The sequence below is a fragment of the Aureobasidium melanogenum genome (assembly GCF_000721775.1).
Source record: "Aureobasidium melanogenum CBS 110374 unplaced genomic scaffold scaffold_6, whole genome shotgun sequence".
NCBI lineage: Eukaryota > Fungi > Ascomycota > Dothideomycetes > Dothideales > Saccotheciaceae > Aureobasidium > Aureobasidium melanogenum.
Window position 1 is genome coordinate 318,906 of NW_024470058.1, and position 25,840 is coordinate 344,745.

At 48.8% G+C, this 25,840-nt stretch overlaps 9 protein-coding genes across 9 annotated transcripts; 2 read left to right on the forward strand and 7 right to left on the reverse strand.

The window, feature by feature from the left end:
- Positions 1–250: 250 nt before the first annotated feature.
- M437DRAFT_74010 (uncharacterized protein) lies at positions 251–1,615 on the reverse strand (the record flags this gene model as incomplete). The annotated part of the gene is made up of 1 exon (XM_041026157.1): positions 251–1,615. One exon carries the CDS (start codon positions 1,613–1,615, stop codon positions 251–253), a length of 1,365 nt encoding a protein of 454 aa, XP_040881191.1.
- A 3,124-nt stretch (positions 1,616–4,739) lies between these two features.
- Positions 4,740–7,258, reverse strand: M437DRAFT_64728 (uncharacterized protein; the record flags this gene model as incomplete). Its single annotated transcript, XM_041024466.1, has 4 exons — positions 4,740–5,190; positions 5,288–5,380; positions 5,411–6,943; positions 7,251–7,258. The coding sequence occupies 4 exons, from the start codon at positions 7,256–7,258 to the stop codon at positions 4,740–4,742; spliced, it is 2,085 nt and encodes a 694-aa protein (XP_040881192.1).
- Positions 7,259–10,001: 2,743 nt separating this feature from the next.
- Positions 10,002–11,157, forward strand: M437DRAFT_74011 (Thioesterase/thiol ester dehydrase-isomerase; the record flags this gene model as incomplete). The annotated part of the gene is made up of 5 exons (XM_041026158.1): positions 10,002–10,124; positions 10,185–10,560; positions 10,613–10,706; positions 10,758–10,819; positions 10,874–11,157. 5 exons carry the CDS (start codon positions 10,002–10,004, stop codon positions 11,155–11,157), a joined length of 939 nt encoding a protein of 312 aa, XP_040881193.1.
- Positions 11,158–11,346: 189 nt separating this feature from the next.
- Positions 11,347–12,893, reverse strand: M437DRAFT_64730 (26S proteasome subunit P45; the record flags this gene model as incomplete). The annotated part of the gene is made up of 4 exons (XM_041024467.1): positions 11,347–11,365; positions 11,416–12,052; positions 12,108–12,523; positions 12,580–12,893. 4 exons carry the CDS (start codon positions 12,891–12,893, stop codon positions 11,347–11,349), a joined length of 1,386 nt encoding a protein of 461 aa, XP_040881194.1.
- Positions 12,894–13,317: 424 nt separating this feature from the next.
- M437DRAFT_44526 (Trimethyllysine dioxygenase) lies at positions 13,318–15,247 on the reverse strand (the record flags this gene model as incomplete). Its single annotated transcript, XM_041020917.1, has 11 exons — positions 13,318–13,400; positions 13,449–13,520; positions 13,575–13,645; positions 13,697–14,111; positions 14,163–14,262; positions 14,312–14,411; positions 14,460–14,550; positions 14,601–14,737; positions 14,788–14,805; positions 14,866–14,975; positions 15,026–15,247. The coding sequence occupies 11 exons, from the start codon at positions 15,245–15,247 to the stop codon at positions 13,318–13,320; spliced, it is 1,419 nt and encodes a 472-aa protein (XP_040881195.1).
- A 2,157-nt stretch (positions 15,248–17,404) lies between these two features.
- M437DRAFT_44847 (uncharacterized protein) lies at positions 17,405–19,005 on the reverse strand (the record flags this gene model as incomplete). The annotated part of the gene is made up of 3 exons (XM_041020979.1): positions 17,405–18,601; positions 18,658–18,812; positions 18,864–19,005. 3 exons carry the CDS (start codon positions 19,003–19,005, stop codon positions 17,405–17,407), a joined length of 1,494 nt encoding a protein of 497 aa, XP_040881196.1.
- A 451-nt stretch (positions 19,006–19,456) lies between these two features.
- On the reverse strand, positions 19,457–21,102 carry M437DRAFT_44877 (uncharacterized protein; the record flags this gene model as incomplete). Its single annotated transcript, XM_041020984.1, has 3 exons — positions 19,457–19,919; positions 19,968–20,997; positions 21,051–21,102. 3 exons carry the CDS (start codon positions 21,100–21,102, stop codon positions 19,457–19,459), a joined length of 1,545 nt encoding a protein of 514 aa, XP_040881197.1.
- Positions 21,103–21,956: 854 nt separating this feature from the next.
- Positions 21,957–22,514, reverse strand: M437DRAFT_74015 (uncharacterized protein; the record flags this gene model as incomplete). Its single annotated transcript, XM_041026159.1, has 3 exons — positions 21,957–22,039; positions 22,073–22,326; positions 22,435–22,514. 3 exons carry the CDS (start codon positions 22,512–22,514, stop codon positions 21,957–21,959), a joined length of 417 nt encoding a protein of 138 aa, XP_040881198.1.
- A 244-nt stretch (positions 22,515–22,758) lies between these two features.
- M437DRAFT_74016 (kinase-like protein) lies at positions 22,759–25,439 on the forward strand (the record flags this gene model as incomplete). Its single annotated transcript, XM_041026160.1, has 3 exons — positions 22,759–22,979; positions 23,015–23,959; positions 24,011–25,439. The coding sequence occupies 3 exons, from the start codon at positions 22,759–22,761 to the stop codon at positions 25,437–25,439; spliced, it is 2,595 nt and encodes an 864-aa protein (XP_040881199.1).
- Positions 25,440–25,840: the final 401 nt, after the last annotated feature.

Here is a 25,840-nt window from a genome sequence, read left to right on the forward strand (position 1 = left end):
GCATCGTAACGGAAAGCTGTGCTGTCTGTCCCAGGCTCGACAGACCAAGAAATATGAACAGTTGAAGAAAGCGCTAAACGGAGAGAGAATTTTTTTGTGGACGATGTAGACGTGCGATGAAAAACTTTTTTGGTGGTCCGGGGTACGCTGGAAGTCGCGGCAAAAAGGATCAAAACTTTTCGAATAATCGTTGGACCAGTCGCTTGTGGCGTCTATAGTGTTCGATTGGATGATCGTTATTCGTGGTCATTCAACCGACAACAGTCTGGGCTGGGTATCCCGAGGCACCCATGAAAGGCATGTACTGGCGGGCACATGCCATGCAGTTACAGCCAGGTGGGTGAGAGCCTCCCCAAGTGGACTGGTTCCAAGGAGAATAGTAAGACGAAGTCAAGGCAGGTGGTAGAGGCAAGGCACAACCGCCGTAGGCAGTAGATCTTCGAGCCTGCTCCAAGGCAGCAAGGCTGTTGGAGTGGTCGAGCTCATCTAATGTTGGGTAACGGTGCTGACTGTTGTAGAAAGCCTCGACCGAAGTAGTAGGCTCAGTACGGTTCCAGGGGTCAGCGGACGTATAGGGAGTGCCTGAATAGGTAGAGGAAGGTCTTGATGACTGGGGGGTGAAGTCGGCGAAGCTGCCCTTGTACTGTGGCTGGAAAGGAGAACGCGATGCTCGGGGTGACTGGCGCTGGATGTTGGTGTTCAACGGAGACAGGCGGGTGGTGCGCGAACGGCTGATGGCTTGAGCGTCGTAGTCATTCCATGCACGTAACCAACTAGCCAGACCAGCAGGATCAGAAGGATCACAGTGCAAATCGAAGGAGATGAGGGCAAGCCATTCCATCTCGAGATTGTTCAGCTCAGACACTCTGATACCTGTGACGTCGGACCATGAGCGGTTGATGAAGGTGTTGTCATCAAGGAACTTGCTGCCCAGGATTAGGGCGACGGCGAGCAGGCGGTAGATGTGGTTCTCGGACGAAGAGGTGGTCCTAGGAGGATAGTCTCGCAGACGGACGGTCAAGTAGTGCAGACTGAGAAGGATGGTTGCCGAGGGCAGTCTGGTTGCCGACAAAACCTGCGAAACCCATTTGCGAAAAGAGGGCTGGATAGGAACACTAGGCTGGATGCTTCGACAGATGTCAATATCTGCAAGGCAGATGGGGGACAGATGGAGAGCATACATTCCCGACGCCGATTCCGCCACAAAGTTCGTCATGCGTTCCATTTCGTAGTCGAGTTTGGCCGAAACTCCTCCTGTTGCCTTGTCTTCCTTCTGTGTTGATTGCTGTGCCTGTTGCTGCTGTTGTTGCGCGGCTTGGCTGCGCTGTTCCTGTTGGAGGCGCAGGCGATAGTCATCCTCGATGGCCAAACGCTCCTGCATTCTCAAAGGTGGCAGGATGGGGGCGCTGGTTGAATCATAGTAATTGTTGATGGGAGGAAGAATCGAGTTACGCTGGAAAGCAGGCTGCTGGTATCCTCTTGAGTAGTCGTAAGCAGCATCCTGACGGGAGTCGCAGGAGCGGTATGAATCATGAGGGTACTGCATGCGCTGGCAGCTAGAAGGGATGAACTCGGGCGGGGTGGGAGGGAGTTGGCGGGGGTAAAAGGACGGCATGATTTCGAGAGGAGTTGAAATCGAGTGCGATTTCACACCCTGAAGAGAGTTAGTAGGTGAGTAGACGGTAGGCAAGAGTTGTTTGTGCGAACCGATTACTTCGCGCCGACGGCGAAGCGCAAAGCGCTCTGGGCCCACGCTTTAGTAGAGGCTCAGTTGCATGCGCAATCGGACGGGCCTAGAGGTGAGACGAGCGAAGCAGACGATGGCAGACTCGAGTAGGGTGCGAGGCGGTCGGATAGAGATATGCGAATAGACCAGGCAGCGCAGAGGGCGTAGGTGGACTGCGACGACGAAGAGGGTCGGTGACGTGAGATGCGACGGGTGGGCTTAACACTAAGTGAATAGGTCGAAGCGCGTTGAGTAGGCGTCGATGCGAAGTCGTCAAGGGCAGTGACTGGCGATGAGGGCGTCGGCGAGTCGAGTGAAGCCTGCAGCCGTCAAGGCGAGCGAATGCACAAACTGCAAAAGCGTGCCCAGGGGTCTTCGTCAGGGAAACGGGAGGTTTCCTTGCTGCAAGAGTCGCTCCTCAAAGGAAGGGCGGAGGGGGGAGGGGTGCGAGATGGGTGGTTGAAGAAGGGGACAAAGAGGACGAGGAAGAGGGCAGGCAGGCTGCGACGACTCCAGGGCTCGTTTCGTCCGCGTTTGACCCTTCCGAACGGCCCTTCTGCCCAATTTTGTCCCGTGTGAGCTGCCAAGCCTGCTCAGACTTCGACGCACCACACGTCATGAAGACCCTCGTCGTTCACCACCGCGACGTCTTGCAGTCTTCGCCTGATCCTCATTCGTTTATGTACTCGAACATGACCCTCACTCTGTCCAGCGCATAGTGTCTGTCTGCTCATTTCTTACACACTGATCTCCCATCCCATTCAACTCGTGAATTTACGGAATACCATGCTGTACTCAGCCAAAGTACCCCAGCCACCTGTTTTTAGTGCCTGGTGACCCATCCATCTCCAGAGGGGCAATCGTGTCGTCGGCTGCTCTCGGCTCCTCAAGACTTCCTCATCGCCGCCCGGCCTCCGCCGTCTTTAGGTCCAACTTGTTCTTTCGATTTCTCTTTCGTCGCATCGTGTCATCGTTTTGCTATGAGCTCCATCATGATTCATGCCTGCTTGCCATGATCAAACGTTCTTGGCAGCTTCCAATTTTGTATGCAAGACTAGTTATGAAGCTTGTATAAGTCAAGTATACATAAAGCTTTGTTCTGATCAAGTATTGCTGGAAGCATAAGTTCAAGTAGCATCCCTCTAATGCAAGGTGAGGTAGATGTCTCATAGCCACCTGTATAATCAGATAAAGAATTTTTCTCCGATCAGGACACGCAGTTTCACAAACCAGCTTATGCGAGCATATTTCAAGATATATTGATAGTATTCCCATACAAAGTACTATTTCAAGAAATTTGCAAGTCATGGCAAGTCTTTCTGTTTAAGATGTCTCAACGTTATCTTTCAATGGTCAGGCAGTATACCAAGATCATTTCCATGCCTCTAGCGACAAAAGCACGACCCCAGAGTAGTTTGAACACACAACCTTCTCCTGGAGGCTCCCCGCACGCTCATATACACGCAAAAATGCGTCCACACACTCTGAGGCGTCTACAGGGAGCAAAAGCGATGCTTGAGCGGGTCGAACGCTCGACCTCCTGCGAGATCCGGCATTTTATGTGATGCCATAAACCGGAAACAGATCTGACCCAGTTAGTGGCGATATGATTTATTGGAGATTGGATAAAAGCTCACGCGCTACCACTGCGCCAAAGCACCAGTTCAACTAGAAAATTCAATCTCGGAGTATATACTTTACAGTGTTGAGAGGCTTCTAGTCACGCCCCAGGCTCCAGGCTTCACAGCTCACCGCAAGGAAAGATTGATTATCTCGTGAACTCCAAATTATCAAGTTCCAAAGCAAGACTGTATTAGTATTAGTAGTGTGTGTTAGTATATGGTTGTTGTTGTATTCAATATTGTGGGAAAACAGACAGCCTAAGCAAGCCAATACATGTCGAACACCAAATGGCAAACAACTCTGCATCCTTAAGCATACTAGAGCACACTTTGAGCATCAAAGATCTTTGTATTAACGTAGAAATCCAGAGAGCTAAACTCAACAAAGTAATTCGATATCAAAGAATCTCCGAAAGCAGAATTCATCTAGGTCTTTATATGGCTCATGTCAATTGGATATTACTCGACCATTTCCGCTTGCATGAATTTTGAAGAAAAATACAAAGGTTCGGAGAGAAATAATGTTTGTCCATGCAAAGGATCTCAGACTGCTGTATCTTCTACAAAACAGCTCTGCTTGAACAAATATAGGAATGTATAGTGCTTTGTTTAAAGCGGCAGGGTCACCATGAGACAAAGGCTTTCCCGTTACACATCGACAAGAAAGACAGCACGTGATCCGTTTCCAGCTCGACATTCAAGAGATTGCAAGCTTAATGAGCAGTCACGCAGAGCAACAGTAAAGAAGTTGTAAGTATGTACTCTCGTGGCCATTTTGAAATATCTATAATGCAAAGTCATGCTGCGATGATAGGAATAGCAAAGCTACTCGGTTCTGTGATGATGTGTGACAAGCAATGTTAGCATTGAACATCTGCATCAGTGAGACTTGGCGACCAAATTAGCAACCGGGGCCGTTTTGACATGATCGAAACAAGTAATGTTTCGTTCCTTGCATCTGTTGCAAGGAGTGCCGCCGTAACAGGCCTCGTGGCTCTGCTTACAAGGACCACAAGCAGAACGAGGACCTGAAGCTGAGAGTTGAGCAAAGTCCAGGCCGGTCTCGTGCTCCCAAAGCTCAATGACAGTCTTGATATCCTTCTCTATACCCTTTGAAAGTTTCTTCTGCAGGACGCTTCTAGGGATTGTGGGATTGGCGTTGACGGTGCCGAAGTTGGATGAGCTCATCGAGTTTCCATCTTTGTCTTGAATGTCGATGCCTTTGTCGATACTGTAAAAGCGACGTCAGATTGACACTCTCTCAGTGGACATGCCTTTGTCTCCGGAAACAATCGTGCATTGTCATAGCTCACAACGACAATCTTATTCCATTCGAGATGTTGGTAGGGGGGTCGGTAGGGGGTCCGTGAGGGGGTCCGTAGGGGGTCAACTTACAAGAACACTTTCCTTGTCTTATCCTCTCCCTTCTTAGCAACGATGCCTGCACTGGCCGACAAGCTGAACTGCCGATCTCTGCCAGTGTTGTCCTTCCAAAAGAATGAAATCTTGCCGGCAGCTGTGATGTTGATAGTCCTGCCATTGATTGAGCGCGAGAAAGCTCTTGTAGCGTCGGACGACCATCGGGTCTTTCCGCCATTCTGACCTTTATTTATGGCATCAAGATCCTGCTTCGCTTGCTGGAAAACAATGTCCGCACCGCTAGCTTGCCAACGACGCTCGACATGATCCAGTATCAGACGACAGATTTTCAGCCTGGATGGTCGGAACGAAGAGTCGTTCTCGACTCTGTAGAGAATGTCCAGCGTAACTTCAAGTGCCAGACAGACTTTCCAGAAGTTGATATCAATGACTCGACGAAGCGCGGTGGAACCAGAGCCGTACCTAAAAAGGCGATGGGTTAGCACATTTCTTATGAGAGGGCTGTGAGTTTGCGAATGATGCCGCATTGCAGAGAGCTATTCAAAAGCCGGAGACTCACATTGAGAGCCTGAGAGCGCCCACAAGGAGGCCCACAAAGACGCCCGTAAGGGGTAGGCTCTCAATTGACGTCTTCTCAATCTTGAAAAGAACTCTGCAATGTGATGCGCGCTCATGTACTTACCTGTCAGTACCCGGATGGAATGTTGGCATCTGAATGAAAGCGTGCTCCGGATTGATAGGATTTGCAGCTGTCGGAGCCTTGCCATAATCAGCAGTAACCTCACCAGGCTCAGTGAAGTACTGTATGGTGAAGTTTCTAAGCTCACCCAGTAGACTTCGGATGGACTGATCGTATGTGCTGACAAAGTTGGTTCTCACAAACCTGTTGGTCATTCCCCCCAAGGTAAGAGCCAGAAGAGGCTGCGAAGCTTCAAAGTATGAACGTGTGTGGGCGATGCACTCCTCTCGCAAGTTTGTAGTATTGGGCCAATAGCAGTGATCAATGAAGGGCAGCACACCAGCTTTGACGAGTGGGTCCATGCGTAGAGGATGCCAGTCGGAGCGATCTTGTTCATATGCCATGAGTCTCGAGAGGAAGTCTTTCATCATTTGAGCAGACCTGGCCTTTTGGTACCAGAAGTTCAACGGGTTCTCCAGAGACTGCAGTGGCATGTCGTCTCCTATTACAACCATCAATGTGTGGCCGAAGACTCTTGTCGGCAAAGCTTGGTCAATCCACTCTTTGCGGTGTCGATGATTGAGAGGACTCTTGACACCAAGACCCAACTCTGCAGAGTGTTGAGCTGCGAAGCGTAAAGTATCGTCCATCCAGTCGGCGACACGTTTGCGAAGACTTGCTGTTGGCTTTTGATGAATGGCCTTGTCCGCAAGCTTTGAGAATGTAGCCGTGCCGAGGCCCTTGAAAGTCGCGATGTCGGAGTCTGAAGGTTGATATGCAGCGAGAGTGCCTCCGCTCTGACGGTTGAGAGATGATGCCTGACCCACAAGTGCAATAAGCACTCTTTCGCGTAAGTCAACATCCTCTACTGAAGGTCGTGCAACGTAGGCTGCTCCGTACTTTGCTGGCTTGAGCTCAAAGGCATCGACGTTGAATATTCTGACCGATGACGTGACGGATGGCCAAAGAGCTTTGCAATCACTGCGAAAGTCGTGAAACATTCCAGAATCTCTCATTCGCTCATCATCACGGTGCCTTTCTTGACCAGAAGTAAGTTCGGTTTTGCCCAGGTAGCGGATGTAAACAAGAATTGTATCATCGGTGATGCCTTCAATCATTGCTTCCCAGACGGCGGCTTCTGGGTAGTCCTTGCCTTGTTGCTTCCATAGGTCAAGAACGGCACGGAGTTGCCTGATTTCCATCTCCCATGAGCGTATGTAATAGACTGTATGACCTTTTGGGCAGTCTTTCATGACTCCTGTGGTTTCGGTGCATGCTATGATGTCGGCGAAAGCATCATCTGGAAGAAGAATTGGAGTTTCGATTAAGGTCAACCAGTGATTGCTCGTTGAGGTAGGAAGAGCAAAGCTCAACTTTTGCTTGTCGAGGTGGTAGGTCGGAATGTTGAGTGCTTTGAGCCGAGCGATAATAGTGTCAAATACCAAGGTTCGTAGAAGCTGTAGATCGAGGGACGATGTGTCGTCGATAGGTGACTTTCTTTTGAGCGAATTGGTCTCAGGAGGGCTGGGGACAGAACTAAAACACACAGGTCAGTTAAGGAAAAGGACATGAGCACCTTCTCGTGTGCTGAAGAATGCATTATAGCAGCTGTGGAAATGCACGGTAGCCTCCTGACTAGAGCGTTACCCAAGGAGATACCCAAGGAGATACCCAAGGAGACGCCCGAGGAGGCGCCCGAGGGATGCCCAAGGGGTTGCTCAAGGGGGCGCCATCCCCTTCAGACATTGTCGAGGCCATGCTTCCGTTTGGAAAGCAATTGTGCATCTCTACAGCTACAGTGCCGCAGTCATCAGCAGACGAGAGATGAAGAGTGAGCGCTTACCTGTCCATCGTGGCGATGAGGTTGATCGAGTCGAGGCCTCAATTAGGAGAGTGGATGGGAGAAGGACGCGAAAGGCACCGAACAGGTCAACAAGACGTTTGGCCGAGGAAGAGCGTACGAAGATGCGACTTCACCCTCTCCACGGTTCCGTGGCGGGGGTGGAGCCATTTTCGCATGAGGAAGGAGCATCTGGCAGTGGGTGGGTGCCTGGCATGTGTCAGCACGTGCTCGAAAACAGTAGCACTTCAAGAGGCAGGAGCGAACGACGTACATTGAGAAGGCAGCGGTCTGAAACGTGTGACTTCACGGTCCTCGTTTTCGAGTCACCGGTGAAGTGTAATGTGTGCAGATGCTGAAAGAATGATTTTGGAGGGTTGTTGATTGCGCAAGAGCATGAATCAACGGAGCTTAACCTCGCGCGCTTGCAAAGGGCCGAGTTGCGAGGGGTCCCAGTGCATCTAACAGTACTTTTGTACCATAGATCTGGTAGTTGTCGAAGAGTCTTGCATGCTTCAATTGACGGTGTGCAGCGCAAGCTGTGGAAGTGCGTCTTGTATTGGAAATTGTGAGTGATTGGGGGGCTTAACCTCGCAGGGCCATGACATCCTACGAGGGGTTCCAGTGCATCTAACAGTATTTGTGGGACCATAGATCTGGTGATTGTCAAAAGTCTCTCTTGCAGGGCGTCACTTCCTGCAAGCGCACGCGGAGAGTGCGGCGCAACTGCTCGAGTTGCGGCTTGGTTGAAAAAGATTGATGAAGATTGTTTAATCTCCCAAGGGTCACAACTCCACTTGAGAGGGGTCCCGTGCTATCCGAGGGCATGCCATGCCGAGGATCTGGTAGTTGTCGGATGCTTTGCTTACAGGGGCACCACTTCCTGTAAGCGCACGCATCTATGCGTTGCAAGTCGAGAGGTGTTGCAGATCTTTACATTCATTTGAGTTAGCCGAAAGATTGAGATCGTATCAAAGTTGTGACTGCTCACCTTATGCCTTATGCTTTGAACAGTATACCTAATTAAAGGCACTGAACATCTGAAGAACTTGTCGTTGCGTGCGGAGGCGGTAGAGATGAAGGGGATGAGGGAGTGCGGAAGAGAAAAAAAGTTGTGTGATGGGTTGAAGAGAGAAATCCGTAAGTGAGAGACGCAATGTTTGTTATTGCAAGCAACCTCCTCGCAGTCGACCAATCAGAGCTCGCAGCTCGACGATTGGTTTCACTTCATGATATCGAACAGCGAGTAGAAAGCAAGGCTACTATCCGTGAAAAGACCCTTTCGCCCTCCTGGCTGTTCTACTACACGCACCCTCCAAAAACGAATCTTCGTTTGCTACCCGACCTTTGACATACTCATTGAGCCTTCTATCAACTAGGTTTAGTTGATAGTGCTTTTCCTACCAAGATTCGTATGGTGTTTCTACTGACACACACCATCCGAAAACGAAATTTCGTTTACTACCCACCTTTAATGGTCTTTTTGGTTCCTTCTGTCATCTAGATTTAGTCGACAGTGCTGTTACTTACCTGTTTCTAATGCCTGTAAAGCCTTGTTGAACCTAAGCAGACGGCCTTTCTCTGGCGACACGCACCATCCAAAAACGAACATTCGTTTGTCAGCCTACGTTTCGAAAGTCTCGTTTGACCCTTCGATCAACCAAAATGAGTTGACAGTGTCATTAGTTCGGTTAGCAATGTCTTTAGAGCACTGTCAAGCAGGATCAGACGGCTGTCCTGTTGGCCCGCTCGCACGCTCTACAAACGAGTCTTTGTTTGCTGATCCACCTTCAAGGATCTTGATGGACTCTTCTATCAACTAAGCTTGGTTGATGAGAGCTTGTTGAATCCATCTGTAAGCCGACGAGAGCCTCATTTTGACTGTTCTGTCGACTAGATTTAGTCGACGAGAGCCTTTTTGGACTGCTCATCAACGAAGTTTAGTTGAGGGATATCGCCACATCGATTCTCTCCGGCCGCAGAGCACCGTGTCCTTAATCTCGAAAGAGTCCTCGTCTGTTGACTTGCGCTTAAGGGCTTGATAATGCTTTCTCTCAACTAGGGCAAATGCTGTCATGCAAACTTGCAGAAATGCACAATACTTTCGCAAAGAATGGTATCCAAAGAGAAGCCCATCAAAGGATGTTTCCAAGAACAAGCTTCCATTTGATTTCCAATTGTGCATTTCGATAGCGTACGATAGCCCTCGCACTCGCCATGGAGAAAGGTCAATCACAAGATTGTGGCAGACTTTGACACACAGTAAAGCGCTGTCAGATGTAGTTGACAGTGCTATGCTCGATCAGCTCTGAATCTTGAGAGCATTATCTGCCTTTTTTTTATCTGGTTCTCGAAGGTGATTTGTCCTCTGTGAAGCTTTGTCGGCCCTCGGTCGCCGAAATCTCGTTGACTGCACTGTCGCTTTGATACAACTCCTCGAGTGCGGCGTCGTTTGGCTGAAAATCCATGGAATCGCGAATGTCACAATCTCCAAAGCGGCCTGCATATGATTCTTCGACCTCAAGAACAGCTCGTACACAGTATCCAGTGGTATATTCATGATTGAAGATGCGCCGAGTTGTACGACATTAGTTAGGTGCAACAGAAGGAAGGTCGGTCGAAACGCCTCGGCCCAAGGCCATTTTCCCCGCTCCTGCATGCCCTCGGGTTTGGTGTATCAAAACGATAACCTTCTGTGAACAGCAGGTATCTCGAATTGAACATACAACCAAGAGACTTAGATCAACAGTAATCATGAGTGGTCCAGGTGTCGGATTTGAGTATCCAGCAGTGCCCGTTTCGTGGTACAAACGAGACGTCTTGCTATTCGCAAATGCAATTGGTTGTGATGCTAAGGACGAGCTTCACTTCTTATACGTATGTAATTTGGCATCCTCAATTTCATCAGGAAATGGACAGCGCTAACAGTGCAAACAGGAATTCCACCCAAAATTCAGCACATTCCCTACTTACTCGATCATCTTACCATTCAAAGGAACATCAGCGGAGATCATCGACTTTTACGCTTCTCAAAACTCCAAACGTGCTGCCATCCCAGATGTACCAAAGTTTGACAGTCGCAAGGTAGTTCATGGAGAGCAATCTATTACTTTCCTCAAGCCTCTGCCACCAACTAGCGAAGGTCGTGAGTTTGAGATGAGAGCAAAGGTTCTGGGTGTATACGACAAGGGCAAGCCTGGTTCGGTAGTCGAAACTGAAAACCTGCTTGTGGATAAAGCTACTGGGGAGGCTTACAGCAGAGCTGTGGGAATGTCGTTCTTTGTTGGACAGGGAAACTGGAATGGACCCAAAGGTGAGTTAGGCACACTATAGCATGGATGGAATTTGTACTAACTTTGAATCAGGACCAAAGACAGTAAACTACCCTCCTCCCCAGGGTAAGAAGCCTGATGCAGAATACGTGTTCCAGACAAACGCAGAATCGGCACATCTTTACAGGTAAGCCAAAGATGGTTTCATATTAGCTGTCTCATCACTGACTCTATGCAGACTTTGTGGTGACTACAACCCCCTTCATGCCACACCAGAGCCTGGTCAGCAAATGGGTTTCGGTAAGTTAGAATTCAACAAGGATGATAAGTTGTCACGAATGCTGAGATGTCTAGGTGGTGCCATTCTTCACGGCTTGTTCAGTTGGAACACTACAGCTCATGGCCTCTTGAAGCTTCTTGGAAACTCGGATCCAGCCAACATCAAGGAGTTTGCTGCACGATTCGCAAGTCCTGTCAAGGCTGGAGATACACTTGTCACTCAAATCTGGCGCATGGGTAATGTTGACGATGAGGGTTGGGAAGAGGTGAGATTTGTTACCAGCGTAAAGGGTGGCAAAGTATGCTTGAGCAATGGCCGAGCAAAGATGAAGATTACAGGACAGAAGAGCAAGCTCTAAATATTCAATAAGCATCAAGAAATCTGAGCACGAAAAACGACAGAAAATCGTGTCAGGCAACATGAGAGAATCGTATCAAAGGGAGTCCATGATGAATCGTGTCTAGCTGAGGCTATAATTACAAACCCGAATGTGTGTCGTTCACTGAAAGCGCCTCCAACCCCGTCAATGCAACAAGAGATGAATCGTTTAGGCGTAGATTGAGATTCTGGGATTGAGTTAGCGGGGAGTTGATGAATGGAGATGAGCAAAACATACGATTCCTTCTTCTTCGATTGCACCTCAGCAATCGCATCGACGTAATGTTCGTGGGTGATCTTTGATTGTCCTGAACGTAGTGCAATCATTCCAGCTTCGACACAGACAGCCTTGAGCATAGCACCACCAAACTCATCGGTACTTCTTGCCAACTCAGGCCAGTTGACACCTTCATCAACAGTCATCTTTCTGCTGTGAATGCGAAGAATCTGAGCACGAGACTCCTCATTAGGCAAGGGGAACTCGATCTTGCGGTCAAGACGACCTGAACGGAGCAGAGCAGGATCCAAAACGTCGACTCTGTTTGTTGCGGCAAGAACCTTGATTCTGTCATCACTGGCGAAACCATCAAGCTGGTTCAGGAGCTCAAGCATAGTGCGCTGAACTTCACGATCACCACTCTTGTCACTGTCGAAACGCTTGGTACCAACAGCATCAAGCTCATCGATGAAGATGATTGAGGGAGCCTTCTCCTTGGCCAGAGCGAAGCAGTCACGCACCAACTTGGCACCATCACCGATGAACATTTGAACGAGTTGAGGACCGGCGAGCTTGAGGAAAGTGGCTTCCGTTTGGGCGGCGCAAGCACGAGCGAGGAGGGTCTTTCCGGTACCGGGTGGGCCGTACATGAGGGCACCTGCAAGTGCTAGTCAGTTACGAGTTTCTCTGAGAGCAATAGTGTAGTCGTGTACCTTTAGGGGCCTTGATTCCAATCTTCTTGAAACGCTCAGCCTCCTTCATGGGCCAGACAACAGCCTCGACCAACTCTTCAATCTGCTTATCCAGACCACCAACGTCGGTGTACTTTTCAGTGGGCTTCTCATCAACCTCCATAGCCTTGACTCTGCTGTCGTACTCGGCGGGAAGTGTGTCGAGAATGAGGTATGAGTCCTTGTTGACACCGATCAAATCACCAGGCTTGAGCTTCTCGTGGTCGACAAGACCGATGAGGGGAAGGAAAATTGTTTGGCGAGTAGATGTCTTGATGACGGCGGACTTCCCCACGCGTGTAGCATCCAGATCGACGTTGGCGCCTTCTTCAGCGGCATCTGCTTCGACGTCCAGGTCAAGGATCTCGACAACGTTGCCGACGAGGTATGGGAGTTGGCTGGAAGGGTGTGTCAGCAGAGTTGAGAAAACAAATAGGCAGTCACGGCAGCGCACCGGTTGTTGTCAATCTTGTCAACATTGTCCTTGATCTTCTCAAGCATGGCTTGCTTCTCGTGATTTAGGCGCTGGAACTCTGAGCGCATGATGCGCGTGTCGTTTTCCAGCAATCGCCGCCTTGTGATGATGTCTCTTGTGCTCGAGTTGAGGATATCTGAGTCCAGGACCTCTTCCTCCTCCTCTTCCTTCTTGTCACCATCGGCATCCTTCATGTCGGCATCGCCGCCCTGGTTGGGCTTCTTGGGATCTTGGTCCTCGCCTTCCTTCTTGTCCTGGTGCTCCATGGCGTCCAGATCCTCGAGTGTCGACATGATTGCGATTTCTGATTGACTGATTTACGAGGTGATGGAGTGAATATGTGTGGCGATGGGACAAAGATGGGAGATGGGTGAAATGGGTTGTTGTAATACACAAGTCTGTAAGTCCGAACGCCTTGAGCTCCCAAGTGCAATGACATATAGCTCGGCTTTTGCCGCACCGAGCACCCATACACCTCAGTACTTTCACTCACTCCTCTTCACCTTCATTTTTTCACTGAGTAAATATTCACTATTCATCAAGACTATCATGTCTTCAATCTAGTTTTTACAAGTCTAGTAATACAAGTCTAGGTATGGATGGTACAACAATCTGAATGCGATCAACACCACCTCTGCTTTGACAAGCTTAGGTACGGAGCTCCGTTTCCTCGTCATGCTGATTTCCAAATGCAAAATAAAGCACTGGGCTTAATCCTTATCCTGTCACGGTGGCCTCAAGTACTTCATCTCTGCTCGAGTTCGTCAACTTGTACTTGGAAATGAAGTCATCACGGTTGACTGCTTGCGTCAGTATGGTCCACCAACCAGGTTGACTGCTTCACTCACTGTAACCTCCGGCCATTCGTCTCTTGCCTGTAAACACGCCTCGTCCATGCAACACTCGCCAGTTGTCAAAGACTGTTTTTACGCGTAAGTCTAATCGTCATGTCAAGTAGACCCTGTCGCACTTACTCAATGGCATGCCTGGCTCAAGTTGTGTCCAATACTGGTTCTGTGGGTCGTTCAAAATGGCATTGAATTTTCTGTTCGTGTTAACCACATCTTTCAACCCACTGAGAAAGCATAAATCTTACCTGGCAGCGTCATACCACTTGTCTATCATGTCGCTAGGCGCTTCGATCGCAGCTCGGTCTGAGTTGTTCCATCTCACTTGGACCAGGTGACCCAAGACAGGATCGTGAGAAAGCACAGGGACGCATACATGAGGCTGGATACTGACATCCTCGTTGCCACTCGCGTGTGCCCAGATACCCACCGTGCTGAGGATTCTGTACGCTTCTTTATCTTGGGCATAAAGCTGTCTTGCTGCTGCAAATCCATCCACTAGCAAAGACTCGCCTCCAGATCCATCAGTGTGAGAGAGCATGTGGAACATTTGGAGTCCGGCTGGCTCGGTAAAGTATGTCGTGTCGGTATGCGCCTCGAGTGCCAACGATGTATAAGCGGTATCTTTACTTGCCATGTTCGATGTGAAGTCGTAGAAACCACCTAATCATGTTAGCTGGATTTCTACACTAAGGTCAAATAGATCCCAGTCACCATAATGAGTTTCACGAATTGGTCCGATCTTCTCTAGCAGCTTTTCAGTCGCCTCAGGGTCGATCGGGCAGTCCTTGACGAATGACAGTCCATACACATTCTTTCAAGTCAGCTGGTGACGTACACTCGATGCCGATGCATATACGTACAATCTGACGAGTCCACTCAGCAACGCCATCTGCTTCCATGATGCTCTTGTAGTCGACTATTGGTGGCTTGTCCGCGATCGTTTTGTCAAACATGACCTGCCTAGAATCCTGTTAATTCCCGGTAAGCTTATAGATCTGAAATACCTACTCAACGAGTCCTCTTCTTTGAACACTGGTGTGAGTAGGTCTGCCTTTACGGAGCATCTTCAGCGGGTATTCACTCTGATGTCCATCTTGCCCTGCCTGATCGTTAGACGGGAATCTGATTTGGAGACATGCTTATACTCACACTCGATCTGTATCGTTTGTTTCTCCTTGGTCTGGATGTTGAGCTTAGTAGGTTTGATGCTAGGATCGATTGAAAACGTGTCAAGCTGTCTCTGGCGGGTTTCAGGATGGACACACTCATGACACGGACACTGATCTCTGTCACTAGTCAGTCTAAGTCCACACAATCCTCTGGTGACGCTTCTGACCTCAGCCATAGGTTGGATCTAGAACATACATAATTAGTCTGCGTGACGCTCACTAGCCCCAGAGTTCTCAAGACTTACACGTAGGTACGATCTTCGCCGTCTGCATTCTCAAAATATAGCCTGTCTCCGTCCCAGCGCAGAGACTCGCTAGCTGGACGTTCCTTGACTTCGAGGTCTGCGAAAGGCGTCTGCATAACTGTCAATACGATTCCTTATACTCTGACAGGTTGCCACTTACAATGCGCAACTTGTTTTCCAGATGAATGCCGTTTTTCTTCAATGAAATGCTTCCAAGATTCTGACCATTTGAGAATGCATGGGTTGGTGTTGTCTCGGTTGCGTGGCTAGATACACGTGTACCCGAGAATGCTCGTACGCCTCCAAGAATGTTGGTTTGTCTAGCGAAGGCCGGACGTCCGCAAAGCCTTGCGAGATTAGAGTGCTTGATTCGTGCTGCCATATATCCTTCCAATGCAGAACCCTTACAGAAATACGTAGTGAATGTTAAGTGCGAAGTCGTCCCCCCGGCTCCAGGCTTCGAAGTTCGAACTTGGAGCCACAGCCTCGGTCGTCGTCGACCCACAACAGATGGCGGGTCTGTCTAGCCGATTATCAACGCCGGCGAATCGAAATCAAATGTTTTAGCAATGAATGCACCATCCAGCATCCTCGATCTACATTAGAGCTGCTTGAACACTTTATACATCCATGCTTCTACACATAATACTGTCATGGCAATTGTCATGCTGCTCGAACACATTATATCTTCCATCACCTCACCATCTAGAGGTCACCACTTCTATCCTGCATATGTATTTCGGCCATCTTGAATCGCCTTCCAGTATTCGAAGTGTACGAAGGAAGTCATTCATGCTTTAAAATCATACACTTTTTCGATACTGTAAGCGGCAGTCACGACCAACAGATCGGGCGCTAACCGCATCAGGTTAAGCAAATGGCTCCTGACGAGAAGACAAGAGGATTGCGAGAAGATACTCATGATTCTACAGTGGGGTCACGGAAGAGTCGGATTTCGCAAAAAATCTCTAATATCGCGTATACTAACCCCTTACTTTATAAACGGCTTCGAGCTACTCTAGCATCGATGCTATGTAGTTATATACTATTTTATCGCAAATTGTACTCTATGCATGTACTAGTACATCTTCTATATACTTAGTAATAGCTACCTCTCTACCTTTCTATTGTTTAATATCTATATAGAGCTAATATAGTACTTTTTTAAGTAGTGGGTAGAGATGCTTAATTAGATTTTAATCTAGACTATATAGCAGCTAGTATTTAAGTATATATATGCCATGCTTTCTAAACTAGCTTTTAGCAAGTTTAAAGATATAAATTAAAGTACTATCCTACTAGAATATACTATTTACCTATAAAAAAGGTAATAGACTATCTTCTAGTACTTTAATATAGCTAGAAGAGATATATCCTTGTTTCTTAGCCCTTAGATTATACTTGAAGATTAGTAGTTTACTTAAACTAGCTATTAAAATAGCTATCTATACTATAATATATATATCCTAACTCTTATTATAGTTTATAACCTTATTGCAATTGAATTATTATTTTATAAAGCAAAAGATATATTAGTATATATAAGAAGCTCTATGCTCTATAGAATACTTATTAGAAAATAGGACTCTTATCTATTAAGATAAAGGCTAATTTTAAAGCTACTTTGCAAAGTAATAGTACTTATATATAGTTTGCTTAGTTAGAAGTAGTTGCTTCTTTATAAGCTATTTTTTAGTCCTAAATAGCTAAAGCATTTGCTATATAGTTAATTAGCTTTACTTAAAGCTATACTACTTCTTAACCTTATTATATAGCTAAAAAGGGTATTATTTAATAGCCAATTTAACATAGCATTAATTGTAAGGGGTATATATATATATAGATAGCTAGTTTGAGGTAATTTAGTACCTTAGTCATAGCTTAAGGCACTATAGATCGTATAGGAGATAGTTAACAAAGCGTAATAGAACTAATCGGCAATCGACTTAAGCGTATAGCTGTCTTTATATACCTATATAAGATGTCTGCGATTATATAGGGTAAGATTCGGCCCTTATACGCGAGATCTAGCGGGTCGCGAGCGATTGATGGTTGGCGCCATGCTATTATATTAATGCAAAGAGGAAGGGTGAGATTTGACAACGTGTAGCGCGTTAAGTGGTTTGCGGAACTTCTGAGACCCCACTATAACAATAAACATAGTCTGCACCTCTCTGTTCGTTTGATCGCTATTTTTCTTCTTTCTAGTTTTTATAGTTCACAGATGCCTCGTCAGCGAGCATACAGATCGCCGACATGCACTGCTATGCAATAGCGTTCAATTTTGGCTTTCTCTGAAAATGATGACTGGTATTGGTGAAGTGATTCTTCATGCATTGCTCCCATGGGTTAACGAGACGGTATGTAAGATCCCGAAGTGGATCTTGTATGTGTGTAGATGTCTATCAAGATGCATAAAATCACATAAATAACTTGCAGTGAATGAGAGTAGGTAACACGAGGGTTTGAGGGATAGATGGAACGAAAATATTCCGTGTGATCGATGATCGAATAGATACCAAAATCTCACTTCAGGTGCTCACAAAGCTCTGCCAGGCTCTATAACTTCTTGTTTCTCATCGTCAAATGGATGCTCAATGAACACAGATGTTCTGCCTGGACGCACTGAAGCATCTGAATTTAGTCGATGCTGGATAGAACCACCGCCAAGAGAGTCACGATTATCTGTTTCTGGGCCTCTTCCCGGGAAGAAAGCGGAGACGGGGCTTTCGACAGGGCTCTCAACAGGTGAGAGATCGTTCTTGTTCGTCTCTGATTCCAGTGGTTGGTCAAAGGTGATCCGGCGTGGCTCGGTATCCAAGAAATCCTCACTATCGCGGCGACTCCTACTACCACGTAGTAGTTCGTACCATGCCACTAGCGTGCTCCAACGCATGAGCAGCGCGAAGGTGTTGAGACCAGTTAAGCCAGTAATGATCAGACTCGCTGAAACTGCGGCTTCTGTGATACCAAGCTGCTTAGCCAACGGCAGACACTGATTCTTATCCAGCGTGATGACGAGACAGGCCGCCCAGCCGGCTATCTCCTTTGCATTGAAACCACGAGCCTTGTCTCTTGCCAAAGATGTATTGAGGGAGACAAAGACACCTGAGAGCATGGCAACAATCGCGGTGGCTCCCATACACAACAGGATATTACGCCACTGTAGTATGAAGACTCTGCGCACTCGAGCCCAGGCCTGCTGGCGAGTCGCTTTCCACGGTCTGTCCCATGTGCTTGTGGTTGCACTGATGGGAAGCTCGCTTGAGGTGCCTGTATTGCGTGATGGTGATGAGGAGCTACTGTTCCACAAGTTCATCAGATAAATGTAGAGACAATAGAAGCTAGTCGCTATCTGCAAGACGAACGCCAGGCTGGCGAAAGCGATCATCCAGCCAAAGTAAGTTGTGAACGTGTGCTTGTTGTTGGGTAGGCAGACATTGGCCAGACGGTATGAGACACCGGTGTATTTCATACACACTGCAGTAAGAATTGTAGGAATACCCCAGCAGAAGATTTGAGAAGCTATCAGGAAGAATTGAGTGTCCGATCTGTTCCAGCATACTCTGAGATGTGTCCATAGCGAGCGCGACAAGACCCAGCAGACTGACGCCATGCCTCCAAAGAGAAGTAGGGCTCCAGAGAAGGCACATGACAAGTTCGAATACATGTCATTCGGTGTGATTGCATCGTGGCACATAGAAGGTTTTGAACCTAGTGGGACTATAATCGCTAACTGGATTGATCGTCAGCCCTGAAGTGGTCGGTATTCGGCGCTGTATAAGCACATACTTGAAGAAGGACGTTGGATACAATGAGGCCTACACTGAGATAGTGACGGTGGCTCTTTTCGGGCGGCAGAATCGCATAGGTCATCAGCAGGAATATACTGGCGATTAGACTGACAACACTAAGCCAGCCGGCTGCTAATTCGTCCGTAGGAAACGCTCAAACAATATCAGCTTGTTTCAGGACAGCCTTCTGGATGATGTACTCACCATCAGAATATACCAATTCTGTCAATGGACAGGGCAAACAGCACTTGTCGCTACAGAAACGACCTTCTATGTATCCGCCTCCAGAAGTATAGTTATCGCTACTCAGGAACGGTAGTGGGCATGACGTCCCTGAGAATGACATGTTGTTCGCCATCCTGAGCAATATATACGACGCAGTCAAGAAGTACTGAATCTGATGGTGGCGTCGCGAGCGAGGGGATGTTGTTGTTGAACCTTCGCTTTATTGATGAGAACAAAGACCCGAAAGCGGCGATCTACCCGATCGGCTCGTCGCCAAAATAGGGATGACTATGCAGTCTTTGTATGCGGACGCTGGTGAACCTGGGCTGGACTCGGGGAAGGAATGCAACAACGCGGAATGCATTCCCTGCCAACCTCACTATTCAGAAATCATGTGGAGAGTATGATCAGCCATTCAAGGATAACAGAACGCTCAGATACCTTTGACCTATTTTGGGGTATTCCTTGTCAACTAAACTTGCCTTCGCCATGCTGGTCGGAAGAAAACGCCTGTGCACCGAAAACTCCTTGATAATCCACATCCTCGTTAAACCATGCAGTCATCCAACGCTTCAAACAGGAAAGCCATTGAAACCGATGCGCAGCTTGCCGCGCGCGCCGTCGGCGTGTTCATCATGCCATTTCGACTTCCATTCGAGTTCGGCGTTCTTTGCCTCTTCAAAGGCTGCTCTGCACTCCTCTGGGAGCTCATCTAGAACATCCTGAGAAATTGTTGAGAGGCCGTTGGTGGAGAGATCGTGGACATCGCCATCCGGACCAGGGACACCCAGGTTTGCTCTAGGTGCACTCTCGAAGTAAGTGTCGGTAACAAGATAGTTCCTCTTGATAAGATCGGGAAGAGGTTTGAAAGTGGCGGATTCTCCTTCGGACTTTTCCTCTTCACCTGGGACTACACGCTCCCACTTGACGTGACTTGGCTGCATGATCTTGGGATAGAACATCAGGTTAGTGTTGATGTCGTAAATGCCATTGAGGTTTGAGCGACGTGCGGCGGCTAGGGTAGAGTTGAAGCGGCTGGAGAGAATTAGCAACGATTGAAGAAAACAAAAGATGAGATAATACCTTGCTTCTCTGGCATGCTCAAACTGCCAGTTACTAGTGGTGATGTTGGTCTTTCTCTTTCCTGGTGCAGGCTTGCCAGGCTGAAGAGGAACGCTGGGTGCGTTGTTGTGGTATACTTGACTTGCGCCATGCCAAGCAACATACTGGTTCTTGTTGTATGGCTCACCTGGAGCAGGTAGACGGTCATTGGGGTCGGCCAGTTCACCTTCGATATCGCCTCTCTCCTTTGCTGCCTTGACTTGGTAGTCGTCGATAATCTTGCGGCCTCCAACGACAATACGCGCACCAAACTCGCGGAATACAGAGCGGGCAGTAACCACACCGATTGCGCGACCTTTGTAGGAATGCGGGATGATGTCGCGAGAGATCAGGTCTTTCTTTTCGTCCTCGCCAATGATGATCTTGTGGAGCTGGAGATGTTTGGTGAAAAAGAGGTAGCTGTCACGGAAGCCAGTACAGCGAGCAGGCTCGGTTGACAACATGTAAAGCCTGTCACCGCGGCCTAGGATGGTAAAGACACGCACACGGTAGTCGCGGCCTCCTTGGAGATGTCCATCCTTGTTGACCTTGGTCTCTCCCTCGGGGTCCTCTGGGAGCGCAACCTCATCGTTGATGACATCCATCATATTGCCCTCCTTGTCGATTGGAACTCGCGTTGCGTGGGAAGGTCCACCTCTTGGTCTGCCTCTAAAACCACCACGAGATCCTCCAATGCCTGATGGACGTCCTCTCTTTCTCCGTGGAGTGCCAGATTCTGAGCCGTTACCAGTACCAGGCTCCGGTGTGTCCCAATCGGGTCGTGGACGTGTTGGTGGACGGCCTCTGCCTCGTTTACGTGGGATCGTCTGGACGACGGGCGGACTGCTGCGATCTCCACCATCTTGGTCTTCTTCTGCGTCTTGTTCGCCATCATCATCCTCAGCGCCGTCGGGCTCGACATGGTCCTCGTCTCCATCGTCTTCGTCTTGCACAACTGGATCCGGCATTTCTTCATCTGACACCTCGACTTTGGCAGCAGGAGTGGAATTTCCTAAACAATGGTAAGTGCAAGTGCGCGCAAACTTGATAGCAAGTTGTATATACTTGCTGATAAGCGCAGCCTTGGGCCGCCGCCTCTGCCTCTTCCTCGTGCCATGGTTGCTATGCGTTCAATGATGTGTCTCGCTCGCGCGTCGAGCTACTTTGCTCTTGTTCCAACGCCAACCATCGACCGACGCGAATGCGGCTAACTACAGCACGTCGGCATCTCGGCAACTCCCGCACCGATAGTCTTATCTACCTTATCGACCATCTGAATTTCCCATCTATTCATTATTGATGGAGGTTTTATACCTAGGTCAGTAGTATATGCGTGGAGCGTTGCCGTTACATATGATACAATCTACTTCTGCTACGTTCTAGCGGAAATTGTAGTGCTGTAACGTTGTCTGCTGACGATTCGGCCTCATCCTCCAAGCTGGCTTGTTTTTGCATAGAAGTAGATCTTGGAATCATCCAGACAATGGTTTTTCTGCAAGATTATATGAATTGCAGCAAACGTCCGCTTCTTGGTTGTTGATATTCAGCTTTCCTTAATGAGAAATTGGTAGACCTGTCTGCTTTCGGACGTCTCAGCCAAGCGTTATGATCTGCAGCCAGTGGCCGAGGGACAGGACCGGTTTGGAGGGGGTGGTTTGTGGCAGATGATCTATGATTTATGATCTGGACAAGCCGCACATGATGAGGCTGTAAGATGCGGCGAGGCTTGCACGGAGACTATTTGTCCTATGACCCCTCTGGAGTCCTTGGTTCCTTCTTCAGTTCTGTACCACTGCACAACACATACCAGGGTAGACTACTGGGAATAAGAAACATCAGGTCTCGAGTCTCAGGACTTCGAACGTTGGACTGAAGTTTCCCCGCTAACGCCATCAATGACATGGCTGCTCGCCCAGACGCTTCATTTCTTGCGCCGGCTTTCAGCACCATTTCACCCTCAAATTATTCTCCTCACCAATCTTTAATCGCACGTTCTGAATCGTCATCAATCCTGGCTGTTAATCGCAGCAGCAATCTTAATCCGTCGGGCCCCTCTGATAGGAATCAGCAACCCGACCGACAAAAACGAAAGCACTCGCCGTCTTTCTCTTCCAGCAAGCAGGATTCGCTGAGAAGACCACGTCCTCCACCATTGTCATCAAAGTCTGCTAGTCTGATACCGACCGTCTTCATTGAGCCTGCTCCTGCCGACCCTTGGTCAACGAGATCTTTGACAATGTCTTCCCCTTCGTCCAACAGCCATCTGCAGCAGTCTCCTGCTGCAGACTTGCTGCGACAAGCGATGATGCAAAAGTAAGCTTGCTCCGCTTCTTTCCTCGTGCTGTTTGATATTTTTACCCACGTCCTCGGCCAATCCCGCCGCCTCCGCTCCGCGGTCATTTATTCCAATGCTGCAATTGCATACTGCAGAGTCTCGAATGGTCGCTACCGTGTCCGATGGTCATGACCTGTTTCTAGAAGCCCAGGTTCATGCGGAGAATGATTAATGAATTCTTCTCCCGCTGCCATGTGCACCTGCAGCAGCGTCAGACAGCTCCGACGACCAGCAGAAAAAAGCTGTCGTCATTCGGCCCGACGTCAGTCATCAGTTCCACGGCAAATCGCAGATGCGCAGTCAGATCCAACAAAACACTCCGACTGTCCTTTCCAGGCTGCCCGTGATTGTTTTGGCTGTTGAATCTCTCTTGCTTGCCTTTGTCAATTTCACGCCCGCCCAAAGTGCTTGATTCGTTTCGTTTCAGAAAACTTTGTCATGGCCGACGCTAATCTTCTTCGCCCCACTAGTACTCGCGCACCGGATGAAGATTCCGATCATGTTGGTTCAGGCGCCTCGACACCTCCCGGTGGAATCTCAACGCCTCGCCCTGACCTTATGGATAAACGTCAACCCGGCTTGCCGCATGCCTACTTTGCCCAGGTTTGTCATTCTCTTCGTGTTCCTTTCACATCGTCCACCAATCCTGCCTACCCCTCGTCTGTCTCTCCCGCAGCGTCACACATGGCCCTAGTCTGAACATGGACCCCTCACATCCCTCTTCTACTGTCCCCACTGGCGTACCTCCACCTACAGCACCCAGCTCGCCCAAGCACTCTTCTATCGGCGGTCAAGCACCCCCACTACTCCCGCACGAGCAAACCGACGCTGGTCTGCCTGCATATCCTACCCCACCTCTGTCGTCGGCTTCTTCTCTTCATGGCCCGCAGGTCGATGAAGAAGGGCCTGCAGACGTGCAGACGTCGACTGAGAAAAATGCCCCAGCAGGTCCAGCGCGGCTTCGTAGTTCCACACTGCCCTCGAGCACAGTAGACACTGTCGTTTCCAGACCGCATGTTTCTGCGCACATCTCTAGTCCTGCTGCTAAACCCACCGATGTTCCCGATTCTCTAAATGCTTCTCTTTCCATGTCATCTGAGCTTGAGCCACTGGATAGCGAGAACAAAGGGCTAACAGAAGACCAAAAGAGTACCCCTCCTCGCACTCCACGAGCCTTGTCACATAATGAGACTGCCGCTGCAGTCGATGACGCCTCCGCGTCCACAGCCCCTCAGATCTCCCGGACTGAGAAGAGTAGTCGATCCAGCTCAAACCACTCCAATGGTCAACCCACTGTCGGTACAACTAAGGGTCAGCTCTCAGTCGAAATTGTGCAGGGAAGAGGTCTCAAGCCTAGCACTGCCCCTTATGTCGTCTGCATTTATCAACTGAATGAAGACATTTCTGGCGGCGCCGAGGAGGACGCTATGGATACCAAGACGCAAGAGCAAGACGCCTACCAGAATGAAAATCTGGCCAAGGGAGTTGCTATGAGAAGAATGGGCAGTGACGGAGGAAAAGCTATGAGCATTCCTGGACTCGGCAGCCGCCAAACCAGCCAAACAGATATTCCCAAGCTCAAGGACTCTGCCTCGGATCCTCTCGTGACTGAGCCACTATGGAACCACGAGGCCGTATTGTACGTCCCCTATGGCGCTTCCCAACACAATCCAGGCTAACACAATTGCAGTGACGTTGTTGGCGACCAGTCTGAACTCGACATTTCCGTGTATGACAAGAAGAACCAAGAAGCTTTCATTGGACACGTCCGCTTCAGCCCCGAACTCGATAACTACGACACTCCTCACGAGGCCTGGTACAAGTTGAAGCCCAGAGAGGGCGAGACCGACAATGTTTCTGGCGAAATCCAGCTCAGACTTAGTTACCAGAAGACCGACAAGAAGACTTACGGACCCGAAGATTTCGAAATCTTGAGACTCATCGGTAAGGGTACTTTTGGACAGGTCTTCCAGGTTCGCAAGAAGGATACACAAAGAATCTATGCCATGAAGGTGCTCTCGAAGAAGGTCATCATTCAAAAGAAGGAAATTGCACACACCATCGGCGAGCGTAATATTCTTGTGCGCACTGCCACTGCCGAGTCACCATTCATTGTTGGCTTGAAATTCTCTTTCCAAACCCCTGCCGATCTATATCTGGTCACCGACTACATGTCTGGAGGAGAACTTTTCTGGCATCTGCAAAGAGAAGGACGTTTCGTCGAAGGCCGTGCAAAATTCTACATTGCCGAGCTGATTCTTGCCTTGAGACATCTCCATCAGCACGACATTGTGTATCGTGATCTGAAACCCGAAAACATTTTGTTGGATGCCAACGGTCATATTGCTCTCTGCGATTTTGGTCTATCTAAAGCCAACCTTTCAAAGGGAGACACAACAAACACTTTCTGCGGTACCACAGAATACCTTGCCCCCGAAGTTCTCCTGGACGAGCAAGGTTACACCAAGATGGTCGATTTCTGGTCGCTGGGTGTTTTGGTCTTCGAGATGTGCTGTGGCTGGTCGCCTTTCTATGCCGAGGACACTCAGCAAATGTACAAGAACATTGCTTTCGGCAAGGTCCGTTTCCCTAGAGATGCTCTCTCGACAGAAGGTCGCAACTTCGTCAAGGGACTATTGAACCGCAACCCGAACCATCGTCTTGGAGCCAAGGCAGACGCCGATGAGCTTATGGCCCATCCTTTCTTCGCTGATATTGATTGGGATGCTCTTGGTCGCAAAGCGCTTGTTCCACCTTTCAAGCCCAAGCTTAAGGGCGAGTTGGACGTAAGCAATTTCGACCCGGAGTTCACCAATGCTTTGTCGAGTGGCAATTCATCATCTCTGAATGCTCGTGCGGCAGCTCTGGCTAGCGGCGTCAATCCGGCCAGCACACCTCTCAGTCCCACACTGCAGACGGCTTTCAAGGGCTTCACATTCGTTGATGAGAGCACACTCGACAAACAATTTGGCAACGACACAGCACACTTGTCCAAACAGGACTCGCAAGAAGACAACGATGAGTTGAGAAAGACCTTGAGCAAGGGTGAGCGCATGGGTGGAGTGGTATCTTCGACAAACGAACCCCAGGGCATCTTCAACGACGGCATGGACGTTTAAGTGTTACATTGAACCACGATCATATACGGAACTTCGGGATCAACTGCTAGGGAGCATTTCCACTTCCGGACCTCTTTTCGTGTCGACATAGTTTTGGGGCTTCTTTCTGATGGTGTTTTTATGTTGGTTGGTTGTACGGAACACGCAATGAATGGGTGCTGCTGACGGCCTCTTTTGGCTTTTGGATTCTACCTCCTTGTCCTCTTTTGCAAATGAAACGAGGAATATTTTTCTGACCAAACTGCACTGCAACGGCTCGGTATGGAAATCGTATGCTTTAGTTGCATTGGGAGGAGTTTTGTTGAAGAGATGACTGCACTGTCGGACCTTGAAAGAGAAATTGAAAACCATATTTCAGAGATTCTATTTACTTCGTGCAGTACCTGCCCGTGCTCTCGCTC